This window comes from Anolis carolinensis, chromosome 2 (genome assembly GCF_035594765.1).
Source record: "Anolis carolinensis isolate JA03-04 chromosome 2, rAnoCar3.1.pri, whole genome shotgun sequence".
NCBI lineage: Eukaryota > Metazoa > Chordata > Lepidosauria > Squamata > Dactyloidae > Anolis > Anolis carolinensis.
Genome location: NC_085842.1, coordinates 78,349,335 through 78,374,233, shown reverse-complemented (window position 1 = coordinate 78,374,233; position 24,899 = coordinate 78,349,335). Strand labels below are relative to the sequence as shown.

At 41.5% G+C, this 24,899-nt stretch overlaps 3 protein-coding genes across 14 annotated transcripts in view; 1 reads left to right on the top strand and 2 right to left on the bottom strand.

Annotated features, from left to right (window-relative positions):
• Positions 1-8,661, top strand: LOC100551922 (ubiquinol-cytochrome c reductase complex assembly factor 5). The gene is made up of 3 exons (XM_003217645.4): positions 1-135; positions 4,367-4,540; positions 5,634-8,661. Exons 2-3 carry the CDS (start codon positions 4,390-4,392, stop codon positions 5,690-5,692), a joined length of 210 nt encoding a protein of 69 aa, XP_003217693.1. The 5' UTR covers positions 1-135; positions 4,367-4,389; the 3' UTR covers positions 5,693-8,661.
• pbrm1 (polybromo 1) overlaps positions 6,462-24,899 on the bottom strand; it is a 72,677-nt gene continuing 54,239 nt past the window's right edge. For 9 of the 12 annotated variants that reach the window (XM_016991588.2, XM_016991587.2, XM_016991590.2 and 6 more), the window contains 4 exons: positions 24,606-24,752; positions 12,752-12,819; positions 11,569-11,785; positions 6,462-9,684 (listed from right to left, as the gene is read on the bottom strand). In XM_016991588.2, the coding sequence (XP_016847077.1) occupies positions 9,512-9,684; positions 11,569-11,785; positions 12,752-12,819; positions 24,606-24,752 (605 nt within the window). In that variant the 3' untranslated portion in view covers positions 6,462-9,511. The remainder of the gene's footprint in view (positions 9,685-11,568; positions 11,786-12,751; positions 12,820-24,605; positions 24,753-24,899) is intronic. The other 3 variants (XM_062970033.1, XM_062970034.1, XM_062970035.1) reach the window with 1 other exon arrangement.
• Positions 17,049-24,591, bottom strand: LOC134296078 (nucleolar and coiled-body phosphoprotein 1-like). The gene is made up of 2 exons (XM_062970042.1): positions 22,970-24,591; positions 17,049-17,798 (listed from the first exon to the last, which is right to left on the bottom strand). The coding sequence occupies exons 1-2, from the start codon at positions 24,275-24,277 to the stop codon at positions 17,049-17,051; spliced, it is 2,058 nt and encodes a 685-aa protein (XP_062826112.1). The 5' UTR covers positions 24,278-24,591.

Genomic DNA, 24,899 nt, shown 5'->3' with positions numbered 1-24,899 from the left:
CCTAGGCCACGCCTCCAAGACAGCAGCCAATCAGATGAAGCTGTTGCCTTAACTAGGGGCGGAGCAAGGTGAAGGTCTTCCATTGCGCCTGGTTCAGCCTTCTGCGCCGGCCTTCTTTCTCCTTTGGCTTCCGAGGTGAGCGAGGGGGCTCGCGCCTTCTTCCGCGCCCCCTGATTGGCTGCATTCAGGACGGGAAGGGTTGGGTTGTGAGCGGTTGTTGAGCACGCGCTGAGTGTGCTTAGTCGTCTCTGGACTTCAGCCCCCAGAATCCCCTGCCGCCTTTGCCAGTGGTAGAGGACTGTGGGAGTCGCAGTCCAAAGTGATTGAAGGGCCAGCGACAATACCAGTGCCAGTTATTGCCTAGGCCAGGCAGGGCAAACTTTGGCCCTCCCAAGTTTTTTGGACTTTAACTCCCACAATTCCTGACAGCCGGTTTGCCCATGCCTGTTCTAGATTCTTTCCTATTATTTTGTCCTTGTCAAAAGGACAAGGGTCGCCCCTAATTTCTCTCTAATAATTTCTGGAGTTAAACCCCACACTACCCAAGTCTGCAGTTCTCAATGAGGAAGAGTTAGTTAGCTTAGAATAGGCCATTGTTTTCCAACCTGTGGGTCCCCAGGTATTTTGGCCTACAACTCCCAGAAATCCCAGTCAATTTATCAGCTGTTAGGATTCCTGGGAGTTGAAGGCCAAATCATCTGGGGACCCACAAATTGAGGACCACTGGAATGGGCTGAGGGATATCCTTTCCCCTGTGTCGCCTAAATGACTATTAGAATGTATCTATTTCTGATTCTACTCCCATTCTGATTGGTTATGTAGCCACCTTGGTATGTAGATACTTTGCAGGTGCATGCCTTTTGTCTTTGACTTCTACTTTTACTTCGTGGTATGTGCTGTATGTATTGAGATCTCTCTTTGCTTATGTGGCAGGAGAGATGTAGTGCTTGGTGGGTTTTCCCTCTCTTTTGAACCCTAGAAGAGATGGGGTTAGTTAGAGTAGCTCAGACCCAGTTCTTTACTATTAAGAAATGTAATTATTTTTGTAAATAAACCTTTTGTGGGTTGTTGTGTTTTCCGGGCTGTATGGCCATGTTCCAGAAGTATTCTCTTCCTGACGTTTCGCCCTCTGAGGATGCCTGCCATAAATGTGGGCGAAACATCAGGAGAGAATACTTCTGGAACATGGCCATACAGCCCGGAAAACATACAACAACCCGGTGATCCCGGCCATGAAAGCCTTCAACAACACTTTAAACCTTTTGTGATTTTAAAGTCAGAAAAATGCATGTTTGCCTCCTAAGCTCAAAATTCCTCACAGCCACATGGCACTTCACACTCTTCTTGTTGTGTGCTGAATGCCTGACTATAAGAATCCTGTTTTTGCATATTTCTGGATGCTCTGCTGTTTTTGCGTAGTTTTCCATACCACCCAGAAAATTTCTAACAATAACTTCTCCCTAATGTTTACATGTAAAAACAAACTGAACATGCAAACATAAATGTGACTAGCTTTTTAGTTTAGAAGACATTGTAGAATAATAATAATACAGTAGAGTCTCACTTATCCAACATAAACGTATTGAAAACATTGACTACAAAAATGCTTTGATTAATCTAGAACATTGGATAAATGAGTGTTGGATAAGTGAGACTCTACTGTAATAATAATAGTACAAGAAAACTGCACTACAAACTAGAGCTGATAGCTGGCACGACAAAACATTGCATGGAAAGTTCCTTGACTAAATTGAAGGAAAAGCTGATAAGGAGAAGACCTGGCTATGGCGCAAGAATAGGACACTGAAGAAGGAGACAGAAGGCCTGATCCTTGCAGCCCAGGAGCAAGCCATCAGAACAAATGCAACTAAGGCCAAGATCGAAAAATCAGCTGATGACCCAAAATGCAGACTGTGCAAGGAAACCGCCGAAACCATTGATCATATCCTCAGCTGCTATAAGAAAATCGTACAGACAGACTACAAACAGAGTCACAACTATGTGGCCCAAATGATTCATTGGAACTTATGCCTCAAGTACCACCTCCCAGCAGTAAAGAACTGGTGGGATCACAAACCTGTAAAGGTATTGGAAAATGAGCATGCAAAGATACTGTGGGACTTCTGAATCCAGACTGACAAAGTTCTGGAACACAACACACCAGACATCACAGTTGTGGAAAAGAAAAAGGTTTGGATCATTGATGTTGCCATCCCAGGTGACAGTCGCATTGACGAAAAACAACAGGAAAAACTCAGCCGCTATCAGGACCTCAAGATTGAACTTCAAAGACTCTAGCAGAAACCAGTACAGGTGGTCCCGGTGGTGATCGGCACATTGGGTGGTGTGCCAAAAGATCTCAGCCGGCATTTGGAAACAACAGACATTGACAAAATTATGATCTGCCAACTGCAAAAGGCCACCCTACTGAGAACTGCACACATCATCCGAAAATACATCACACAGTCCTAGACACTTGGAAAGTGTTCGACTTGTGATTTTGTGATATGAAATCTAGCATATCTATCTTGTTTGCTGTGTCATACAATAATACAGTAATAATAATTCATTTCTTACCTGCCTCTCCTAATGGATCGAGGCGGGGCACAATATTACCAAACACATTGTAAAAACATTCAGTATACAAATAGATTAAAACATATCTTTAAGCATATTAAAATACACAGAACAAAGTTTAAAATAGACACAGAGCATAGCTTTAAAATTCCTGATTGAAAGTTGACTGGGTAGGCCCACCAGTAGGGTCTTCAAATGTGGTTTAAATTCCTACCACTGATCTAGCTCTTCCGGCAGGCCATTTCCACAATCATGGGGAGGCCGATGAAAAGTCCTAGTTGGATTCTGGCTGACTGAAGCGAATGCCCTCCAGAAAACCTTAGTATCCTAAAAGGCACATCGTGCAGGAGAAGGCGATATTGTAGGTAACCTGGACCCAAACCATGCAGGGCCTTAAGAGTCAAAACCAATACTTTGTGCATTTCCCAGAAACTAATTGCCAGCCAATAGAGTGAATTTAGGATAGGTGTAATATGCTCTCTCCTGTATGTTCCTGTGCTCAATCTGGCTTATTTTATCATGTCATAAGCGAATTGAGGGAACAATTATAATGTATTATAAAAAACAAAGAAAGTTAAAACTTGACATTATACTAAATTTCCAGAAGCTCGCCTCTGGTGTTGCTGTGAGAAGGTCCTCCATTGTGCACGTGACAGGGTTCAGGCTGCATTGCAGTTTGTGGTTTGCTCTTCTCCACACTCCTATATCTGTAGCCCCATTTCTTAAGATTGGCTCTGCGTCTTGTCCCAGAGTGAAGTCTGTTTAGCCGGTATTGCACCACCTGACATCCGTCAGGCAGTAGCAGCCAATAACAAAAGGACCAAGGCATTGACACCTCCAGCCCATCCTCTGTTTGGATGTCAGCCAGCATGCCAACACCTTAAATCAAGAATTTTCCAAGACCAATCTAGCTGCCATATTTTGAATCAATTGCAGTTTTTGAACTTGGTACAATGTACAGCGTATTGGGCTACCAATTTTGAGGTTGCCTACTGCTTGAATAAAACACCAAATAATGGATCGCCATCCTTCCACATTTCTGATTTTGGCCTTTCCCGATTTGACTGTTTACATAAAAATGTTCCCTCCAGGTCCTCCAAGCAATTCTATGATAAGCTTTCAGCAAAAGTTGATCATATTGTCACAGTGGAAGATTTAAAAATCCCTAAAGGTGTTCTCTCAGGTAAAAAAAAAATAGCAATGTCCTTATTGTTCACTTTCACGGGGTTCCTATGTCCCTAACCCCTGTGATAGTGGAGCACTGACTGTAATAGGAGACAAGAAGAGCTCCAGCTGTTTTATTTTGTGTCACTTTTCCTCCATGAACTATTTAAGAGGGTCTAATATTCCACACTTGTAGAATATGTGGTTAATGTATCTTCAAGATGACCCCATCTTAGGTCAACCCTATCATAGGGTTCTTACGACAAAATGTACAATTGCCGTCCTCGTAATGCTAGGAGTTAAGATTTGTACCCAATGGGTTTCCATGGCTGAGTTGTGATCAGTCTTCAAAGTCCTACTCCAGCACTCAGGAATATTGTATACAACCCATAATGTATGTAAGACAGGTTTGAAATGTACAAATCAGTACACTTGAGTGTTCTAAGATCATATATTGCCAATCAGCCATGGAATTGTGTAATACTGGGAAACTCTTAAGAGTACCAAGGAGGAAGACAAGAAAATACAACACATTTCTTAACTATCATTGAAACATTTGAAGAATGTGCCAATACTGCACCCTACCCCCAGCAGTGTTGACTATTATCCATTTTTTCCCCTCCAGAATTAGCCTCCATCTCACAGGAAATGCACATCAGCCATAGAATAAAGCGGCTATTGTATATGGTGCCTGGAAAGCAGCGCTTTGGCATTTATAGATTTCTCCCTTTCTTCTTTCTTCTTGGAGGTGCTATGGAATGGTTTATGATCAATGTTCGTATCGGCAAAGAGACTTTTTGTAAGTATTGTAAAAAGCTTTCAAATATACTGCCATATTTTTTCTCCAGTATTTTACACTGTTCTTTAGAAGGGCTTCATGCTTGTTTTCAGGCACCATTTCTTAATAATATAATATGAAAGGTAATGAGCAATCACTTTAAGTACATGGTTCACTAAAGACTCCATGATTAATGCTATCAAACATTTCTGAACCTTCTAGCAGAATCAACTGGTTTCAGTTGCACTTCCTGATTTTTGCAGATATAATTGTCAGTGAAAACTTCAGTGGAGTTTCAGGACTTTGACCAATAGGTAAGATAGAAGTTGATGGCTCACAGCAACAGACATTTTCTGGGCACTTGAATGTATCTTCAAAGTTGACCTCATAATTCCAGAACCTATATCCAAAGGAAAATGGTTTCCCTAGTAATTTGCTAGGACATCCAGATGATTCTGTGGTATGATCCCCTAGAAGTTAGACTTGATCTGGATTACCTAGGAAATTCCTAGACAATTTATCTCACTAGGAATTTCTAGATTCTTCAGGGCTATTTGATGGTATGCTGGAACTGAAGGTTAGATAATTTCAGAATGTTTGGTCTTATCTTTGCAATATGGGGCGTTCTGTATCTCTCACATCTTGCAGCAGTCATCCAGAGACGGATCACTACCTAGTAGATCCACATTCATTTTTCAAACAGAGAATTTTGTCCTGTTCTCTCCTCTGAACTAGGTTTCACCAGTTTTGCTAAAGTACAACTTCTCATGAAGTCAAATATGCCCTTCATTTTAGGGAGAGACTGAAATCAGTACAGGTGATCTCCAACTCAAGTGGGAGGTCTCACACTAAGCAAAATCAAATTATGTGAAATTGATGTCAAAATTTATCAGGGTTAGAAGAATATGTTTCATTCTTTCCACAGAAGGAAACTGGCATGAATATTGTTTATCCACTACCCCAGTATTCAAAATAGTCTTTTGAATAAACTCAGTTGATTATATTAAACATAATCTTTGTACAGATGTAAGCTAGCTGTCTTAAGTAACAAAATTTACATTTAAAGAAAACTTCTTCACGGCACCTTCAAAAATAATCACAAATTGTTTTACAGATGATGTTTACCGCAGAAAGCAGTCTGAGAGACAACATGAGAACTTGGAAGGAAGATGAATTTCATGGTGCATTGCGATGTGATGTGAATTTTCAAGTGCTAAATCCTACTAGCCTTCCATTGTTGAATTTTTCAGGCTGACTATATCTCATCCTGCAGGATATATTTTTTTGCAACCAGGCCTGATGACAGAAAGTGCTGTTGCTGTGTCTTTGTTTAACTAGAGTTGCTTACGGGATAAAGACAATTCGCTACCTATATTGTGCTTTAGAAACAATGGCTGTTAACTAAGGCATTTATTTATGTATTCATCACTTTTTCAAAATAAGATCTCTTCTGCAATCACAATGTACTATATTATTTCTATTATTAAAGAGAACACTTTGGTTATGAAATTGGTTGATCTCGACATAGGGACATCAAGCTTTGCTGCAGCTAATTCTTCAAATGCTAAGGCAGGGTCTGTGGAAAAAAATTATCACAACCTAAGGGAGGTGTCCTACACAAGAATATAGGACAGTATGTCTCATAGAAGACAGAAATAGGCTATGTAACAAAACCAAAACCGTGCCGAAGAATTAATCTAGATTTCATGGTTTACAAGAGAGAACACTTTAGAGATACTGGACACCTGGGCATGGTTTAAAATACCCTTTAGAGTAAATGTGTAATTTAAGAAATTACTTTCAATCTTTCCTCACTCCTAAAGAGAAAAAAATCATAGGAGTCTGACACTGACCTATCATTCACAAGAAAGATGTATGTTGTGATTTCTTTGCGGATAACAAGACTTAGAAGGGGAAAGACATCTCAATGGATCAAACCTAGTTAATCCAAATTGAATACTATTTTTATTCAAATTAAAAATCCTCCAAAAGACAAAGTGATAGTACATGCACAATTACTACTAATTACTTTACTCATTGAAGTGTACAGCCAGGAGCAAAAATGAGGCATGGATTAACCAGGTCCAAAGGCTTGTATGATGAAAACATAAACATAAGCTTAAATATTACACACACTTGCTCTTTAAGAAGGGAGAATATGGAATAGCTTGTGAATGGTTAATCCCTTCCAAAGTAGTTTAGAATGGATGTATTTTTCCACTTACCTGAGGCAACCATTTCGCATACGTTTAATTTAATACAGTGTGAGACTATAGAAAACAGTGGGCTCAAATCGACAAAATACATGGTTTGTTTTTGTTACAAACGATTTAGAGTTAGAAAACACTTCAGTCAATTGGTTGTGCAATCCAGAATTGCAGCCACCAAACCTCAAACCACCATACATATTATTGAAATTCCCCCTGCACACAGAGACATGATTTTGGAATAAATAACATCTAAGATAATTAGGGCCAGCCTAATGGTCTAAAAGGAGTGCTCTGCACTTCCATAAGAGGCCTCTTTTTCAGTTCTCATTGTTTACTCCTGGGCTTTTAGAAGATGTGATGCTACCGTCAACTTAAATAACTGGGAAAGACAAAACTGCAATTCATTTCATCCCGATTCTTCTGAACTACACAAAATCCAATGGGGGCATCTCATCCTGTTCTTCAGAAATATTTATTTTTAATAAATAAAAATAAATGTATGCTAGGCTCTTTGGTGTAATCTTTGCAGTACCTTAAACAATGAGATTGTATTAACAAAAGTCTATGGTGGTTCAAAGTGCTAAAAAGAAAAAAAAACCTTACGTTCAAGACATGCTGCCAACTACTTTTGAAAGTTGCAACGTGTGAGGAAATTTAAACAAACTGGCCAAATTCAGAATAGCACTCTCACACCCACCAGGATTGAGCCAGTTTTGTGTTGAATGTTGCTGCACAGCTAGCTAAGCCAACTCCATGGGTACAAAGAGCTGGTGGTAGCAGTGTTTCTATGAGGTTTCCAGACATAGCAAAAATAAATTGTGTACCACCAACTGCAGAATGCAGAAGATCCCCTGTAATATTAATTGAGGTACTACCCCATCAGAATCTCTAATAGTTTTGCTTGTACTTTTTGGGGCTATGTTTTATCACCACCATTACAACGTATGATTTGAACAGATCCAGAGGCATCAAATATATTTCTATTTTCTGGATTTGCATTATACTGTGATAGAACTATGAACAGATAAACTGAAAAAATCCAGAATAAACTTGTTTTCCTAGTGATCTGTTCATTCCCCGAAGCTAACAGAACAACAATCCTTCATCTAGTTACCTTGTAATTAAACAAGCTATCTAAAACATAATTTTTCATTCATTAATGTACGTTTTATGTAGTTGATTGGTACATTCCTCTCTAAATCTGTTTGATTCTTAAAAATACATTGCATCCCTCAGCTTTTTCTGAAGCTGTAATTTTTACAAATGAAGACTTTTGTCTATAAGCCACCAATCATCTCCAAACAGAGGAAGGCTTTGAATCTGGAAAGTTATACTATGTACGTAAGCAGAAAACCAGAGAATTACACAAATTCAGGAGCTAGGGGAAACCTGTTTAAATGAATGTAAAAACTGCAGTAGACATAACTATGGGCCTTTTATGTTTTAAGGAATTAGCCTAGATTGTAACTGTAGCTATTAGAGATACCTTAAGACTGTGATCCCAAGTGATTGGGGGGTAAGTTATTTCAAAACTTAAGTGACTGTCTAAATAAAGAAATGCACAATTAGGGTGTATGTAACTTCCCTTCTGTCAACAAATGTGTTGAAATAATTGCAATCCATCCAGAGTATGTTGGTTAACATACTCAACAGATGAAGTACAATATTTTCCATGTGAGAATGTTTTTTGGAAAAGGCAAATTATCAATCAGTCTCAAATTACTAATGTAACATATATTTCAAGATGGAAAATATGCTAGTAACCCTTCTATAGGCCCTATTTACTGTCAAAGATCACAGTTTAAAACTAGTACATTTGCAAAAGTAACTTAAAGCTGAATAGAACTATGTCCAATTTTAGTTCCAGTGATAGAAATACAAAAGAATCCTAGATCCTGCAATATTTAAGAAACACGTTTCCCCCCCCCCCCCCCCCAAAAAAAGTATGTTGTTACAAATGACTTGCGGTATTAATATACCATGTCAAAAAGTGAACCATGCTAGGTAACAAAATAGAAAATATTTGCATCTTTTATCATTATGCTTCCTCAAGAATCTTCCTTGGATAATCTGCTGTGATAAGTTCAAGTCTCATTCTGGACAAAAAACATAAGATACTGCACTCACATGTCCAGGGCCTACTGGCAACACATAGAAGCTTTCATGTTGGTAGAGCTCTTCATATACACCAGTTTCATCAACAAAAACCAGTCCTGAAATTTGGAATAGCTCAAAGAAGATGGCCAGGAACTGCCTTCCTTGTTTATTCCGCAGCCCTCTGAATGAATGTTTAAAATTGTAATTTACTAAGTTGATTCTATCCACTCCCCACCCCAGTAGCTTTATGATTTTAGACTCACTTGATATATTTATTGGAAGTCACTGCCACATAAGCAGATGAGCAGAAGGGTGTTTGTGCTGCTAAGATGTAGATTCACATTTCCCAGCTAAACTGTTAATATTCTTACTTCTTAAAAAAAACATGGATGGCATCAGAACCTCCGTGTGAAGAAAAAGGATGCAACCTTATTTCATTTATAAGCAAACATGAGATCATCTTCCAGGTTAAAGAACCATATGCACAAGTCTGTATATTTAAGAAAAGTCAACATAATATAACAAAAAAGTGAAATATGCTTATTAAAAGTGTCCATATATATTTTTTTAAAAAAACAATCCCACAATGTACAGTAAGATGCAATAAAAACAGTTTGCCCTCCCCCACCAATAACTAAAACAGCTATGGTTCCACAATTTTTTATATGTTGGCACCGAAAGAAGATTAAACATTTTCTATGTTGTATGCCTGACGAATATTGAGCGTATCTCTCAACATCAAGTCTCGAAGGCGCCACAGTGCATCTGCCATTGTGGTATGGGCCCCTTTGCTTTTCAACCAGTGTGTAGGTAGGCGGCTCTCTTGTTCTTTCGAGAGGTGGACATCACGTCTTCGTGCTGAAAGAATAAAGGTTGTGCAGTCATAGGACTCCTTTGCTTAAATTACTTATTTATACAATCACTGGGAATATAAATGCAGCAATTTAAAAAGCTGACACAAGATGGATGTTGAACTGATAAAAGTTTGGATTTAAGAAAGAACCAAGAACTACCTATGGTATTGGAAAGCCTAAAGAATAGATTATTAGAATTTAATATATTTTACTTTTGTGTTCAATAATCCCATAATTGTTGTTTAAAACCCAACTCTGGCTGTTTGCTAAGTCCTAAATTGGAGGTAGGCCATGTGTACAATAGTAATGAACCCACACATCAGCACAGCCACAAGTCCACATTTCAGAGGCAATCCTGAGGCCCAGTAACACAACTCAACAAAGGAATCATTAAGGGGATAAGGGCAGGGAGAGTTGCAGGATTCCTAGGGGCTACAGCTCTCAGCCCTTATGTTGTTGGTTTTTTTTTTTTACTGTTTCCAATATTGCTGAAAGAGAAATGTTCACCAGCCTTCATCTGCCCTGCATGGCTTCTTAACCCACCATAATAGAGTTCTGAATTACATAATAGAATGCAGGAGGAAATAGTAAAAATCACTAGGCCTCCCTGTTCTCTACTTAGTGGGAGAGGTCTTTTTTTAATGCTTCATTCCCATAACTATAAAAATGGGACAGTGCTGCTCAACACCACATGTAAAGTTAAGAAATATTTGGTAGCAAAAATATAGAGTACACATAAACTTACCAACTTTAAAAAAAATTATAGATCAGGAAGGCCAGAGTGTGGTGGCCTCTAGGTAAAAAAATATCAATTTTTGCCAAACAGTTTATTTCCCTTTAGAATGCTTACAAAACCATTCTGGTGTGTGTAGAGGGTGTTTCTACTATGTTTGGAGGTCCCCTGAGCCTTCCATGAGTCAAAAACAATGTTTGAAATGGTTTCCCCAAAACTTTCTTTTTGCCCTGGAATGTTCCAAAATGTCCACTGAGCATAGGGGTGCATTTCTAGCCTGAAATATCACTAAAGAGTCTCCCAATTTCCCATATAAATGTCCTAAGAATCCAGTACATCAGTATTCTTTAGTGGAATGCTGATGTTAACTCAGCCTGTCTGGTTGGGCGCTAAGGTGGCCCAGAAGTTCATAAACATGATCCCAGACGGAATCTAGAAACTAATTGACAAGTAGGAGTAGGAAGGACTCTCAGTCTCTTAATCTCAGGGATAGAAATGAGGAATCAGGCCTGTTTCGACAGATAAAAGAAATTTATAGAAATTCTTTTTATCTATTGAAACAGCTAGTGATAAGAGTCAATGCTAAAAGACTACGTACAATTCAGTTCTACATCATGTTTGAAATGGGAGCATATTGTAAGAACCCGAACTACTACAGGCACAATTTTGTACTGGTGTATTAAGATAAAGCCCAACTGCAAGTCTCAACTACACTCTCTGAAGCAACAGGAGTTACGTGACTACTGATTAACCATTCAACAATGTGAGTCAAGAAATTTACTATAGCTGAGACTTGCAATTGGATTTTGGTCAAATTCTAAACTAGTCTACATCTAATATGGGATTTACTGTTGTTTTCAGTTTACATTTGTTATATAACAGATAAAAGATATAACAAATAACTTATTTTAAAATCAAACAAGGCCATTTGATTTAAAAATAATGTAGTCTTCATTATTAAACATCCTATGACCAATTGTACCAGAAATTGTAATTTATTCCTGCTGTATTCCCAGATCATTTTCCTGCCCAGGTCTATGAGGATATAATTGTGAAACAGCAACTGAGAATTTTTTTGTATAGCACAGCCATAATGGAATGAAAGAGTCTCTTAAAATTTTTTTTAGAGTTTGTGTATAATCCAAATGTTCTTACCTGAAAGGGTCTGGTCCCACTTACTAATGCTACTTGAATCAGCACTAAGACCCTCAATGTATTTCAAATAAGCCTCTGAGTGAAGAAGTCTCTGGGTCTTTGGTGGAGGAGAGACAAACATGGGAGTTGTAGGCTGTTGCATGACCTGTTGGTTTCCTGGATTTTGACCAGGATAGGGGGGTGGTGCCTGCTGCCCAGATGGACCAAGGATACCCATCTGGAAAAATAACAAGCAACACAAAGAACACATATGACAATCTAGGTTAAAATAGTTTGAAAATTTCAAGATCACATTCAGCAATGGGCAGCTGAAAAAACCAATGCCCCCAAGTATTTCAAATCCTATACCAAGATAACCCAGTGTTTGTATCTAAGTAAGTTACTCTGAGATTTATTTCAAAAAGCCCATATGTCTTATTGCCATCTGATTAAACAAAAAGGGGGAAAGAAACGGAGAAGAAAAAACGGATTATAGCAGCACCTTTAATATTGGTTTCTATTTTAGCACTAGTTTTAGTAGATAGAGATGATCAGAAATAGACAACAACTTTGAGGAGATACAACTATAGTATCAGAAAAGCCCTGGCTAAAATATAAATCAATATATTATATAATCAATCTTAATCTTAAAGGTGCTGCTAGATTATTTTCCCCCGAATTATTCTTACTGCAACAGACTAACACAACTACTTATTTGAAAACTGTATAACTGAATGGTTTTCACATATGGAGAGTGAGGTTTGATCATTTTTTTTACAGAATCTGGAATTTTGTTATAATGAATTTTCCACAGGTCCCATGGATTTTCTGGATACAGGGAGGCAGGGACCAATGCTAGAAATGTACAATGAGAAAGATTTTTTTTTAAAGAAAATTGCTAATCCTTCCCTCATCCCTAGCTTCCTTATTATGTTGCTAAACTCTTCTGGCATCTAGGAATCCATTTGATATTGGCAATTTCATCCCCTTTCCATGCAGGAATACACAACTAAAGCATTGCTGAAAGATGGCCATGCAAACTTCTGTTGATGCAGTTTGTATATACCTGAACTGCAACTATTCAATCCCAGGCTAGATAAATTCAAAATCAGGGAAATAAAATGCACCCACCATTATCACTGAAGTAAAAGTTATCCAAAAAGGAAAACTTAAAAAAAAATATAGGATTTCCTCATTCACTTACTTGCTGTCCAAATGGATTTCCTGATGCTGAGGCTCCCACCATCGAGGAAACATTCTGACCCATAACACCTGTGTTTCAAAATGTACAGAAAACTGAAGTGTTATTCCAAGCTTAAGAACACACAGGACTGAAACCTTAAGAACACACAGGACCTTGAAACCTTAAGAACACACAGGACTGTTTCTGTGCCATCTGAAAGTCCTACGATTTGTTGGAAATAAACGAAATAAAGGTAGTAAAGGTGCTTCTACATATGACTTGATAATTGTGTTTGACTTATGTTATATTGAACTCTACTTGAATGCAGGATTGAGTTATTTTTGCATCCAGTTTCAAAGAATATGACTTTCTACATTTGCCTTCAATATTCCACGTCATTGGAAAAATTAAGTCAATTTTAATGAAATATTTTTAAAAATACATTATCTTGTTTTATTGTTCAACTAGTTTGCTTCTGGATTAAGCACATGAGGTTGATTTGCCAACATATTTAATATGCCAGTGTGCTTGGTAAATACACTCAATATATTTCTCGGTGCACTCTGTGTATTAATATAGTGATCCACCCCAGAAACGGACAGGTTGCTTACCTGTAACCGTGTTTCTTCGAGTGTACTCTGTGAATTCACACTAATGGAGAACGCTGCGCCTGCGCAGGCTCCAACGGATACTCTTCCAAGCTAAAGTTTGAAATTTGGCGGTAACCCCGCTCCTCTCCCCAGAGGGTATAAAGGGCGCCCTCCGCGTCCGCTCTCCAGTTCCTACGCCGCAAAGGCAGCGAGAAAGGGAGAGGTTTGCATGTGGGGAAGGAAGGGCGGGATTGTGTGAATTCACAGAGTACACTCGAAGAAACACGGTTACAGATAAGCAACCTGTCCTTTTTCTTCGTGTACTCTGTGAATGCACACTAATGGAGACTAGCAAGCTGAGGTGTAGGTAGGTGGGATAGCAAACCCGATAACCAGTCTAGTGTCCAAACAACACATTTATTGAGCACAAGGTGCAAAAACAAGCAAGTGCAACAGTCAAAGAAAACGATGCAACAGCATATAGTGCAAAAAAACCGATCCTTGTTATTAGGACCCAGAACACAATCACAACATTGTATGTGAGCGATAGTCTGTAAGAAAATACAGAGGTAAGTATAGACCCATTTCCTGAAAACAGAGGTAGAGGTATTCATGAAATACATTTCAGTGTAGTGGGTAAGTATAGTACACAAGCACTACGTTAATGAACCCATGAACATATCGTGTACATAAAGGCTGAATGACAGCGGTCAGCTTGTAAGAAGGATAACCAAAAAAAACTGGTTTTGAGTAAGGCAACAACGTTAGGCAAGGCAGGAGGAAAGGATAGACCTGGCAAAGGCCGAGTCCTTGAGGTTCTTTGAGTCCATCCTGTAGTGTGAAACAAAGGTGGATGGAGTGGACCAGATAGCCGCTCGACAGATGGAGTCGAGAGGGACGCCCCTCAGGAAGGCAGTAGAGGTGGAAAGGCCCCTCGTTGATCTAGGGCGGATCGAAGAGGGGGGTTGGCGTTTAGCCAGCTGGTAAGCGAGTTCGATAGTCTGAGCAATCCAGTGTGAGAGTCTTTGAGAAGAAAGTGGTTCGCCCAGCTTATGGGTAGCGTAAGCCACAAACAGTCTAGGTGACTTACGTATGTCCTTAGTCCTGTCTTTGTAGAAAAGGAGGGCTCTCCTGACATCCAGGAGATGAAGTCTCCGCTCCAAAGAAGAAGAAGGATTAGGAAAGAAAGCAGGAAGTATTATGTCCTGGTTAAGGTGAAAAGCAGAGACCACCTTAGGTAGGAAGGTGATGTCCGGGCGAAGAACAGCCCTGTCGTGGTGGAAACGGAGGTAGGGTTCGTCCACCCGAAGAGCAGCCAGTTCCGAAGACCTGCACGCAGAGGTGATAGTGATTAGGAAGGCAGTCTTCCAAGAGAGAAGGTGAAGGTCTGCAGAGGCCATAGGTTCAAAGGGAGCTGAAGCTAGTTGAGAAAGGACGAGTTCGAGGCTCCATCCGGGAGTCGGAGGTTGAACTGGAGGGTGCAGGTTGTTGTAACCTCGAAGAAAGGTCTTAATGAGGTTGTTAGAAAAGAGAGAGGGTTGTCTCTGACGTTGGAAATGCCAGGAGAGAGCAGCGAGATAGGATTTTATCGAGGCCAGAGAGAGTTGACGATCTGCAAGAGAAAGTAGGAAGTCCAGGACCAGCGGGATCGAAGTAGAGGCGGGATCGACGTGTCGGTCCCGAAGGAAAGTTTGGAATTTTGCAAGCTTGTAAGCATAGGCCCTTGACGTGGCTGGCTTATGGGCGGCACGAAGGATCGCCTGCAGGTCTGGGTGGAGAGAATTTAAGGAAGTATCCTCCAGGCAGTCAGGTGTAGGGACGGGATGTCGGGGTGGAGGACCTGTCCCTTCTGTGAAGATAGTAGATGAGGGAGAGTTGGGAGAGTGCGGGGAGGATCCGCACACATCCGGAGTAGAGTTGGGTACCACGGCTGGCGTGGCCATGCAGGGGCGATCAGGATGGTCGATGTTGGCGTTAGATAGTCTCTCTCTATTACCCTCGAGATGAGAGGGAAGGGAGGAAAAAGATAGACGGGCTCGAGGGTCCAGTCGAGGAGAAACGCGTCTCCGAGACAGCCCGGAGTCGAGTTTGGAGGTAGTCTTGCTCCGAAGCGAGGAAGTTGAGCGTTCGAGGGGGAGGCAAAAAGGTCCAGAGCTGGCCAGCCCCAATCGTCGAAGACGGATTTCAGGATCGAGACGCCACTCGTGGGGGGAGGTTGTTATTCTGCTTAGAGAGTCTGCTAGCGTGTTTTGAGCCCCCGGAAGGTGAACCGCCGACAGGGTTATGTGTCTCGCTATGCACCATAGCCAAATGTCCATCGAGAGAGTCATCAGTTTTCTCGAGCCCGTACCCCCTTGTTTGTTGATGTAGTACATAGCTACTACATTGTCCGTTTGTATCAGAACAGTCTTGTGGGGAAGAAAGCGAGCAAACGCCCGGAGGGCTTTGAAGATTGATAACAGTTCTAGAAAGTTTATGTGGTGAGACTTCTCTTGGATGGACCAAAGGTCCCTGACGGTGAGGTTTGACATGTGGGCTCCCCACGCAAAATTGGAGGCGTCGGTCGTGATGGTGACTGACGGGAGGGAGGGATGGAAGGGAAGTCCCACACAAACGTTCGCTGGGTCCTGCCACCAACGAAGGGAGAGGCGAACCTGGTTCGGTACCGTGAGAAACATTGAGCTCGGATGCCGATGGGGTTTGAAAGAGTCTATAAACCATCTTTGGAGAGGTCTGAGATGTAGTCTGGCGAAAGGAGTAACCATGACCGTGGAGGCCATGTGACCCAGAAGAACTTGGACAGAGTGGGCTCGGATCCTGCGGTTGCGGAGGAGGAGAGAAAGGTGTTGTTGAAGGGCTAGGAACCTGTCCTTCGGTAGGGAGGCGGTTTCCGCGATGGAGTTGAAGAGAGCTCCGATGAAGCGGATCTCTGTGGTCGGGAGGAGTTGGGACTTTGAGACATTCAACTGAAGGCCCAGCCGTTGTAGAAGAGAAAGAGCTTGAGAGACGTGGTTTTGAAGGGATGAGGGGTCGGACGCGACAATCATCCAATCGTCCAGATAAGGAAAGACCATTATGCCCTGTTTTCTGAGGTGCGCTGCCACCACGGCGACCACCTTCGTAAAGACCCTTGGGGCCGTGACGAGGCTGAAAGGGAGAACTGTGAACTGGTAAGACTGTCCCAGGAGCTTGAAGGAAAGGAAGCGTCTGTGGGATCGACGCACCGAGACGTGGAAATACGCATCGCGTAAGTCTATAGAGGCAAAGTAGTCTCCGTGTCGGAGCATCGGGAGAATGGAGGCCACCGAGACCATTCGAAATTTTGAAGGCAGAATGAAGAGGTTTAGGGCTCGCAGGTCGAGGATAGGCCGAAGAACTCCGCCCCGTTTGGGAACCGTAAAGTATCTCGAGAAGAAACCTTGAGTGTCCTGCTCGGAAGGAGAAGGCTGGATTGCGCCCTTCGCCAGAAGGGAGTCGACCTCGGAGCATATTTCCGGTGAAGGGTCGGTGTGGAGGATGTGACCCGTGGGGGGCAAAGTTTCGAATTCCAAGGCATAGCCGTCTCTGACAATGCGAAGAACCCAGGCATCTGAGGTTATAGACTCCCATTCGCGGTAGAAAGGAGCTAGGCGATCGAGGAAAGAGCAGAGAGGAAGGATCTGGTCGGGGCCTAGGAACGGCATGGCAGTGGCAGTAGCAGTGAAGGTAGAAAAGAGAGAGAGTGGGCGTCAGGCCCGTCGTTGGGGTTGTGGCATAGCTGCAGCACCCTTGCCCCGACCTTTCGGAACCTGGTGCTGGCGGCGAGGTTGTTGCTGATGACTGTGGTGACTCGAGCTCGACGAGCGTCGAAACGGCTGGTGACGAAAAGGCTGAGGGTAGCGACGGTACCGTTGCGGGAACCATCGGGTCCGCTGAGTCTGAGGTTGATCGGTCCCGCACTTTGTTGCGAGAATCTTGAAGTCGTGATTGGACTTCAGTTTGTCATCAGTACCAGAATTGAAAAGGCCCTGGGTGTCGAAAGGAAGGTCTTCGATCACTTGTTGAGAGGAAGAAGAGAGTCCTGAGGACCGAAGCCATGCATGCCGTCTGATCGCGACTGCGTGGGCAATCATTTTTCCGGCGGTATCACCGGTATGTTTAGCCATTTGAATTTGGTGGTGTGCGAGGGAGTCCGCCTCCTGTTGGAGGGTCGAAAGGACTGACCGGTCTTCGTCAGAAAGTTTGGCGAAGAAAGGTTGGGCTTTTCCCCTGAGGATCTGTTGATAAGCGCCCATGCAGGCCCCGTAGTTCGCCATACGGCAAAGGAGGAGAACGCCGGAGTACAGCTTGCGGCCTACCGCATCGAATCGTTTACCTTCCCTGTCGGCAGGGGAGTTGGACTGTCGACCCGACGATTGGGAGGCCTTTACCACCATGGAGTTTGGGTCAGGGTGATGCTTGAGCCATTCCAAGGCTTCGTCATCGGTTCGGTACCAGGCCTCTATTTTCTTTTTTTAAATGATCTTTATTAAAGAATTTCCAGATAACACTTATCGTCTAAGGGAAAAGGTGGGTGGAGAGGTAGGTTATGGGACAGGGAATTAAGGGAGGGGAGGGGAAGGGGTGGGTAGTGCGTGGGGAGACCAGACCTGTGGGGAGGGAAAGGGAAAATAATAGGTAAAGGGCCCTTAGAGTGGGGTGGGGAAGGGGAGGGGGATGGACCTCCGCTCTACTATCTTCTGTTAGTCTTCCTGTTTAATTCATCTTCTTAGCTCTTCTTCTACATAGTCTTCAAATAGTGTCCAGTCCGTTTCAATCAAAAAAGTTAACTTGTCCATGTTCTTAATATCCATGACTTTGTTTAGCCACATCTCTCTCGTAGGGGTTTCTGCATTCTTCCAATCTTTGGCAATTACCAGTCTCGCAGCCGTTATTAAATAAGTATAAATTTTATCTAAATTCTCCTTGTTTTTCGCTTCTACTTTATTCTCATTTTCGAAGATATTGTATAGCCCTAATAAATAGTATTCAGGTTTGCATTCCAAATTTATTTTCAGAATTTTCCTACTTTCCACGTTAATTATAGACCAGAACTTTTTAACTTTTTTACAGCTCCACCACATGTGGAAGTAAGACCCCACCTGCTCTTTACACCTCCAACATTTGTTATCAATATTGTTATACATTAAGGCAATTTTTTTAGGTGTCAGGTACCACCTATGAATGATTTTAATCCAGTTTTCCTTGAGGTCAGTGGCCCGGCAGTATTTGATTTTCTTATTCCAAATCGCCTCCCATTCATTTAGTAGAATTGGCCTGTTTATATCTCTTGACCATTTTAGCATTGATTCCTTTATTACTTCCTTTTCCGTGTTCCACTCCACTAATTTATTGTATAAATTAGTTAATACCTTTTTCTCTCTTTGTAAAATAATATCCCAAAACTCATCAGATGGACTAAAACCTTGTTTTTTATCAGCCCTAAAACAATCTCTTAATTGGTAATAATGTAGCCATGATATATTCTTATATTTGATTTGAATTTCTTCTAACTTCTTTATCTCTGGTAATCCATTCCTGTTTGACCAGTTTAACACCTCCTTATACGTTGGCCAGGATATCCACCCTAATTCTCGTCTCTGATATGCTTCTAACGGCGAGAGCCACAGCGGAGTCTTTTCATAGAAAAATCTTTTATACTTAGTCCAAGTTTTTAGTAGCGCCGATCTCACAAAATGATTACCAAAATTCCTTTCAATTTTATGTTTACCATACCATAAATACCCATGCCAGCCCCTTCTTAAATTATAGCCTTCTAATGATAAAATTTTCGCTTTTTTTAAGTTCGCCCAATCTCTAATCCAATCTAAAGCACAGGCCTCGTGGTATAATTTGAGGTCTGGCAAATCAAGTCCCCCTCTTTCTTTGGGAGTTAGCATCGTCGAGAGCTTGATCCTGGGTCTTTTATTGTTCCACACAAATTTTCTTATGTCTTTATTCCAATTGTTGAATATTTGATTGTTCCTTATTATGGGAATGTTCCTGAATAAGTACAGCATCTTTGGAAGGACTGACATTTTTACTGTCGCTATTCTGCCTAACAGAGATATTTTTAAATTTTTCCATTCCTCCAGATCTTTTTTTATTTCTTTCCATTTCCTCACGTAATTAAGTTCCAGCAAGCGATTATTTTTTGACGCAATCCAGATGCCTAAATATTTAATTTTGTTTGCAAATTGGAGTCCCGTTTCTTTCTTTATTATTTCCAAGTCCTGTGATGTCAGATTCTTTGTCAACATTACTGATTTGTCTTTATTAATTTTGAACCCTGCCAATTTTCCAAATTCTTCAATTTTATTTAGCCAAATTCTTGTATTATCCCTAGGGTTTTCTATTATGCAGATTACATCATCCGCGAATGCTCTGGCTTTTATTTCCTGACTATCTACTTTAATTCCTACTAACTTGCTATCTTCCCTTATGGAACGCAATAAAATTTCTAGGGTCATTATGAAAATCAACGGCGAGAGTGGACAGCCCTGTCTAGCTCCTCTATTAATATTGAATTTTCCCGACGTCTGACCGTTTACTCTAATGATAGCTCCTTGCTGGGTATATATAGCATTTATAGTATTTTGAAACTGTGCCCCCATATCTAATTCTCGTAATAGCAATTTTATGAAATCCCAATTCAACTGGTCAAAAGCTTTCTCAGCATCTAGTGCGAGAAAGCCTACTGTCTTTTGGTGATTATACTCGTAATATTCAATTGCGTCAATTATTATCCTGATGTTATCTTTTGTGCTGCGGTTTGGTAAGAAGCCTGACTGGTCGTCTGCGATCCAATTGTTTAAAAATTTTGATAATCTTTTTGCCATAATTTTTGTAAAGAGTTTGTAATCCGTATTTAGCAGCGCTATTGGTCGATAATTTTTAACATCACTTTGATCTTTCCCTTCCTTATGGATCATTATTATCTCCGCTTCACTCCACGTTTTTGGGATAATACTTTCTGTTAAGACCAAATTCATTATTTGCACCAAATGTGCAATAACCTCCTCCTGTTCAATTTTGTAAAACCCAGCTATAAACCCGTCTAATCCGGGCGCTTTGTTTGCTTCTGTTTCTTTTATCGCTTCTTTCACTTCTTCGGGTGTTATTGCTTTATTTAAGTCTAATCGTTGCTCATCTGTTATCTTTTGCAATTTTTGCTTGCATAAATATTTTACTATTTCCTCCTGGCTGATCCCTTCCTTTTCGTACAGTTGCTCATAATACTTTTTAAATTCTTCCTTTATTTCCTCATCAGTATACACTGTTCTCCCTTGCGAATTAATTTTTAGTACTTGTTGACTATACCTTTTCTTCCTTAATAATCTAGCAAGCCACTTTCCAGGCTTGTTAGCGTTTTCAAATGAATATTGCTTTGCCCACTTTATCTGGTTTGCTAAGTTATCTAATTCGAGGTTTTTTTTCTGGTTCCTAAAAATGGTCAACTGCTGGTTTATTTTATTGTTACCCGGATTCGCTTTAAGTGCTTTTTCCTTTTGCTCTATTTGAATTTGTAATCTTTTTAAATTCTCCTTTTTCGTTCTCGTTTTCAACTTCTTTTGCTGAATAAAGAACCCTCTGGCCACTGCCTTGTATGCGTCCCATATAATTAGTGGGTCAGACTCTTGAATATTATTAAATTTAAAATATTCTTTCGTCATTTGCCTAATTTTAACGATGTCCTCTTCTCTTTTAATTAAATTATCGTCTAATCTCCATTTCAAATTTATTTTTTTCTTATTGATTTCCATTAACATAGCACCGTGATCAGATAAATCTCTAGCCATAATTTCTACCTTATTTATTTTAGTGGTTAACAATTTAGACACCCAAATCATGTCGATTCTTGACCACGAGTTGTGACGACTTGAATAGAATGTATAATCTAATTGGGTGGGGTTTCTCAATCTCCACGAATCGTGGAGGTCATATTCATTCTTTAGATCTATAAAATTCTGTGGTAACATGTTGTTTGTTATGGTCTTTTTATGTGCTTTTTTATCTCTGTTTTTTTCCAATATACCATTGAAGTCCCCCATTATAATAATGTGATTAAAATCACTCTCCCTAATATGGTTTCTTAAATTTTTGACAAACTTTCTTTTTGGCCCGTTAGGTGCATAAATATTACAAATTAAAATTGTTTCTGAATTTGATTCAATTTTCGCTGCTACTATTCTACCCTCATTATCTTTAAATTCTAAAGATGGATTTAATTTATTGTTAATATACAGGGCCACTCCTTTTTTCTTCTTCTCCCGGTCTAGAGAGTGGTATAACTTTCCCAGGTTGTCATTAAACAAATATTTGGCCTGGCTTTGTTTGATGTGCACTTCTTGTAAAGCAATTACATCAAAGTTATTCTTTTTTAGATAATTATATACCCTTTTTCTCTTTGTGGGCGCATTCAGACCGTTGATGTTGTTTGAGAAAACCTTTATTGATTGGTTAAAATCATTCATTTGCCGCTATCTCCTCTTCTACTTCCTCCACGCTATCCGATAAGTCCTCAGTCTCTTTGTCCTTTGAAAACTGGATCAATAGCTCCTCAGCTTCTTTGGGAGAGTCGAATCTTCTTTTTTTTGTGTCCTTGGGATTTTTTTCCTTTTCTGCCGATTCCAGTTGTTTCTTTTGGGATAAATCTTTCTTCAATTTTCGGTAAAACTCGTCTGCCTTCTCTTCAGAAGTAATCCAATTTTTTTCACCATTGTAGGTCACCATAATCCCCTCGTATTTCTCCCACCGGAATTTTATTTGCAGTCTCTTTAATTCGTCCGTAAGAAAGAAGTAGTTCCTACGTCTGTTTAATATAGATAGTGGAAACTCTTTTAATACCGCAACTCTTCGGTCTTTGTGGATAATTGGATTGCTTTTATTATTCCTCAGTAATTCGTCTCTATAGTTTTTTCTTGCGAAATGGACAATTACATCCCTAGCCACTTTATTTTTTTTTGCATAGTTCGTGTTTATTCTATATGCTCTATCAATCTGAGCACTGGTTTCCTGTTCGCTGCTGTTCATAGCTTTTGCTACTAGACTAATTATGGTGCTTCTGATATTCTCCTTAGCCTCTTCCTGGACATTCCTAAATCTCAGTTGGAATTCCGTTTCGTTTAATTCCATCTTTTCCTGTAATTTTTCTAATTTACTATTCTTAGCTTCAATCCCTTCTACTCTCCTTTGTAGTTTACTTCGTGTTCTTTCCTCTTTTACTTTCTCATCTCTCAGTTCAAGAATGTCCTTTGAGTTTTTTTGCACCTCACTTTTGATTGTGTACATCTCCTCTCTCAGCTCTTTTTTTAACTCAGTCAGTTCTTCTTGAAATAATTTTTGTTGCAAGTCTTGTTTACTGGCAATGGCTTGAATGTCCTTCTGTAGCAGGTCTTGTTTCTCCGAGACCCGTTGGATCTCTCTCAAAAGATCTTTCAAGTTTACTTCATCCGGGGCCGGGATCGAGTTCCTTCTTTGACCTGTTTTCAGCTCTTTCCAATCTTTATCCAGCTTTCCCTTGAAAGTTGCCATACTCCTCTCTTACGTACTATTATTTGTTCCTTGCTATGTTGTTTTATTGTTATATTGTAATTATGAATCAAACTCTCCGCCAGTATATGGCTCAGGCCTCTATTTTCTTAGAGGTTGGATGTATCGAAGATGGAGTCTTCCAAGATGCCTGGATTACGTCCAGGAGGTATGGAAGAAAAGGCAGCAAGGTGGCTGGGGGGGCTTGGGCTTGGACCCTCTTGAAAACGGGGTCGGTAACAGCTTTTGAGGTTTGCTTAATTTCCATCCCCAGAGCATCTGCCATTCTGACCATCTGGTCGGAGAAAGCCCGGATATTATCCGTCGGGGAAGGTGGGTCGACCTCGTAGGCGTCGTGAGGCGGGGAGAGGTCGAGAACGAGAGAGACAACGGAGGCGGAGAGGATCGACTCGGGGTGTTCGATATCGGGGTCATCCTCCTCGGGCCCTTGAGGGGACCGGGGAGGAGAAACATGCGCAGAGTCCTGATGAGGTATCACCTCAGGAGCAGCGGGAGCCGGCTGTGGACGAACGCCCTTGGACGCGGAAGCCTGGGCGGCACGGGCTAAACGCGTCATCTGTCTACCCCTCTCGGGTGTTTGAGCCGGGGGAAAAAGTTCTTGTCGAGCCGGAAGACGAGATGGTGTCGGCTGGGGATCCTTAATAACTGTCCTGACCGACCGGTCGGGGGAGGCTTGAGCGTCCGCATCTGAGGACTGACCATGAGGAGAGGAAGAGGAGCGGAGGCGTTGTGCTGGTTGGATAAGAGAGGATCTCCTAGAGGAAGCCACAGAGGAGGGGACGTCCTTCTTCGAAGACGCTGAGGAGGACGACCTCTGGATCATTCGTTTCTTTGCTGGAGGTTGCTTCGACGCGACCCTCAGCGATTTTCCCGGCGTCGGGGGGATCGGGCACACAGCTGCTGAGTCAGATTGGGCCCGTCTGGATTCCTCCTGAGCCCTCTTGAAGGCAATCTTCATGGCGGAAGAAGATGGCGGCGAAGCCAGGCGGGATCGAGTGGAAATGGCCGAAGCCACCGAACTCGAAGTCGATGAAGGGCCCATTTTGCCCGACCGGGTGGAAACCGTAGCGGTGGTCACCGTGCAGGGCGGTTTGGCCGGTTTTGGTCTTGAAGTTTTCGAGGTTTTGGATGATACCGACGGAGCAGGCCTTGACACCATCGAGGCCGAGGTGGAAGTAGAAGCCTCAGGAGCAAGAGTTTTTTCGTAAAGAGCTGCGCGGAGTCTCGCAGCTCTATTTCTTCGGGCCTGAGCTGTAAAGGCCAGGCAAAAGCAGCAGGTACCCACGATGTGGCTTTCGCCGAGACAGAAAAGGCACTTAGCGTGACCGTCGGAATCTGGAATCTTAGCGGCACACTGAGTGCACCGCTTAAAACGCGTGGTCGACATAAGAATGAAGAGTCCGAAGTGAGCTTTGCGGCGGAAAAAAAGGAACCAGAGAGCGGGCGCGGAGGGCGCCCTTTATACCCTCTGGGGAGAGGGGCGGGGTTACCGCCAAATTTCAAACTTTAGCTTGGAAGAGTATCCGTTGGAGCCTGCGCAGGCGCAGCGTTCTCCATTAGTGTGCATTCACAGAGTACACGAAGAAAAAATTCAGGATGAATCATGAAACTAAGCTACAAATGCACAAGATGCCATTGTTTCCCACAGTATTTGGTTAAATGGAGAAAGAGAGCAGAAAGGTAAGATAATGAATGAATGAGGAGGTCCTTCTTACCCGGTGGTGGGATGCCTGACATGCCTGGTGGAAGCTGATGGGGTGGAGGCACCCCGGGGTGAAGTGGTGGCATGCTACCCATGCTAATAATGCCATCAAGTGGGCCCTGTAAAGGTGGCAGCACTGGTGGATACCCACCCATCATGCCTTGAGGAACACAACAAATTTCAAACATGCATCAATGACATGCAAAATTATTCAAATAGTAATAACATGCACTACTCAAACATAAGTGTTTTCAAATACTGCCATACACATTAGTATGTTGTAAAAAAGTGAACAATGTTATAATGC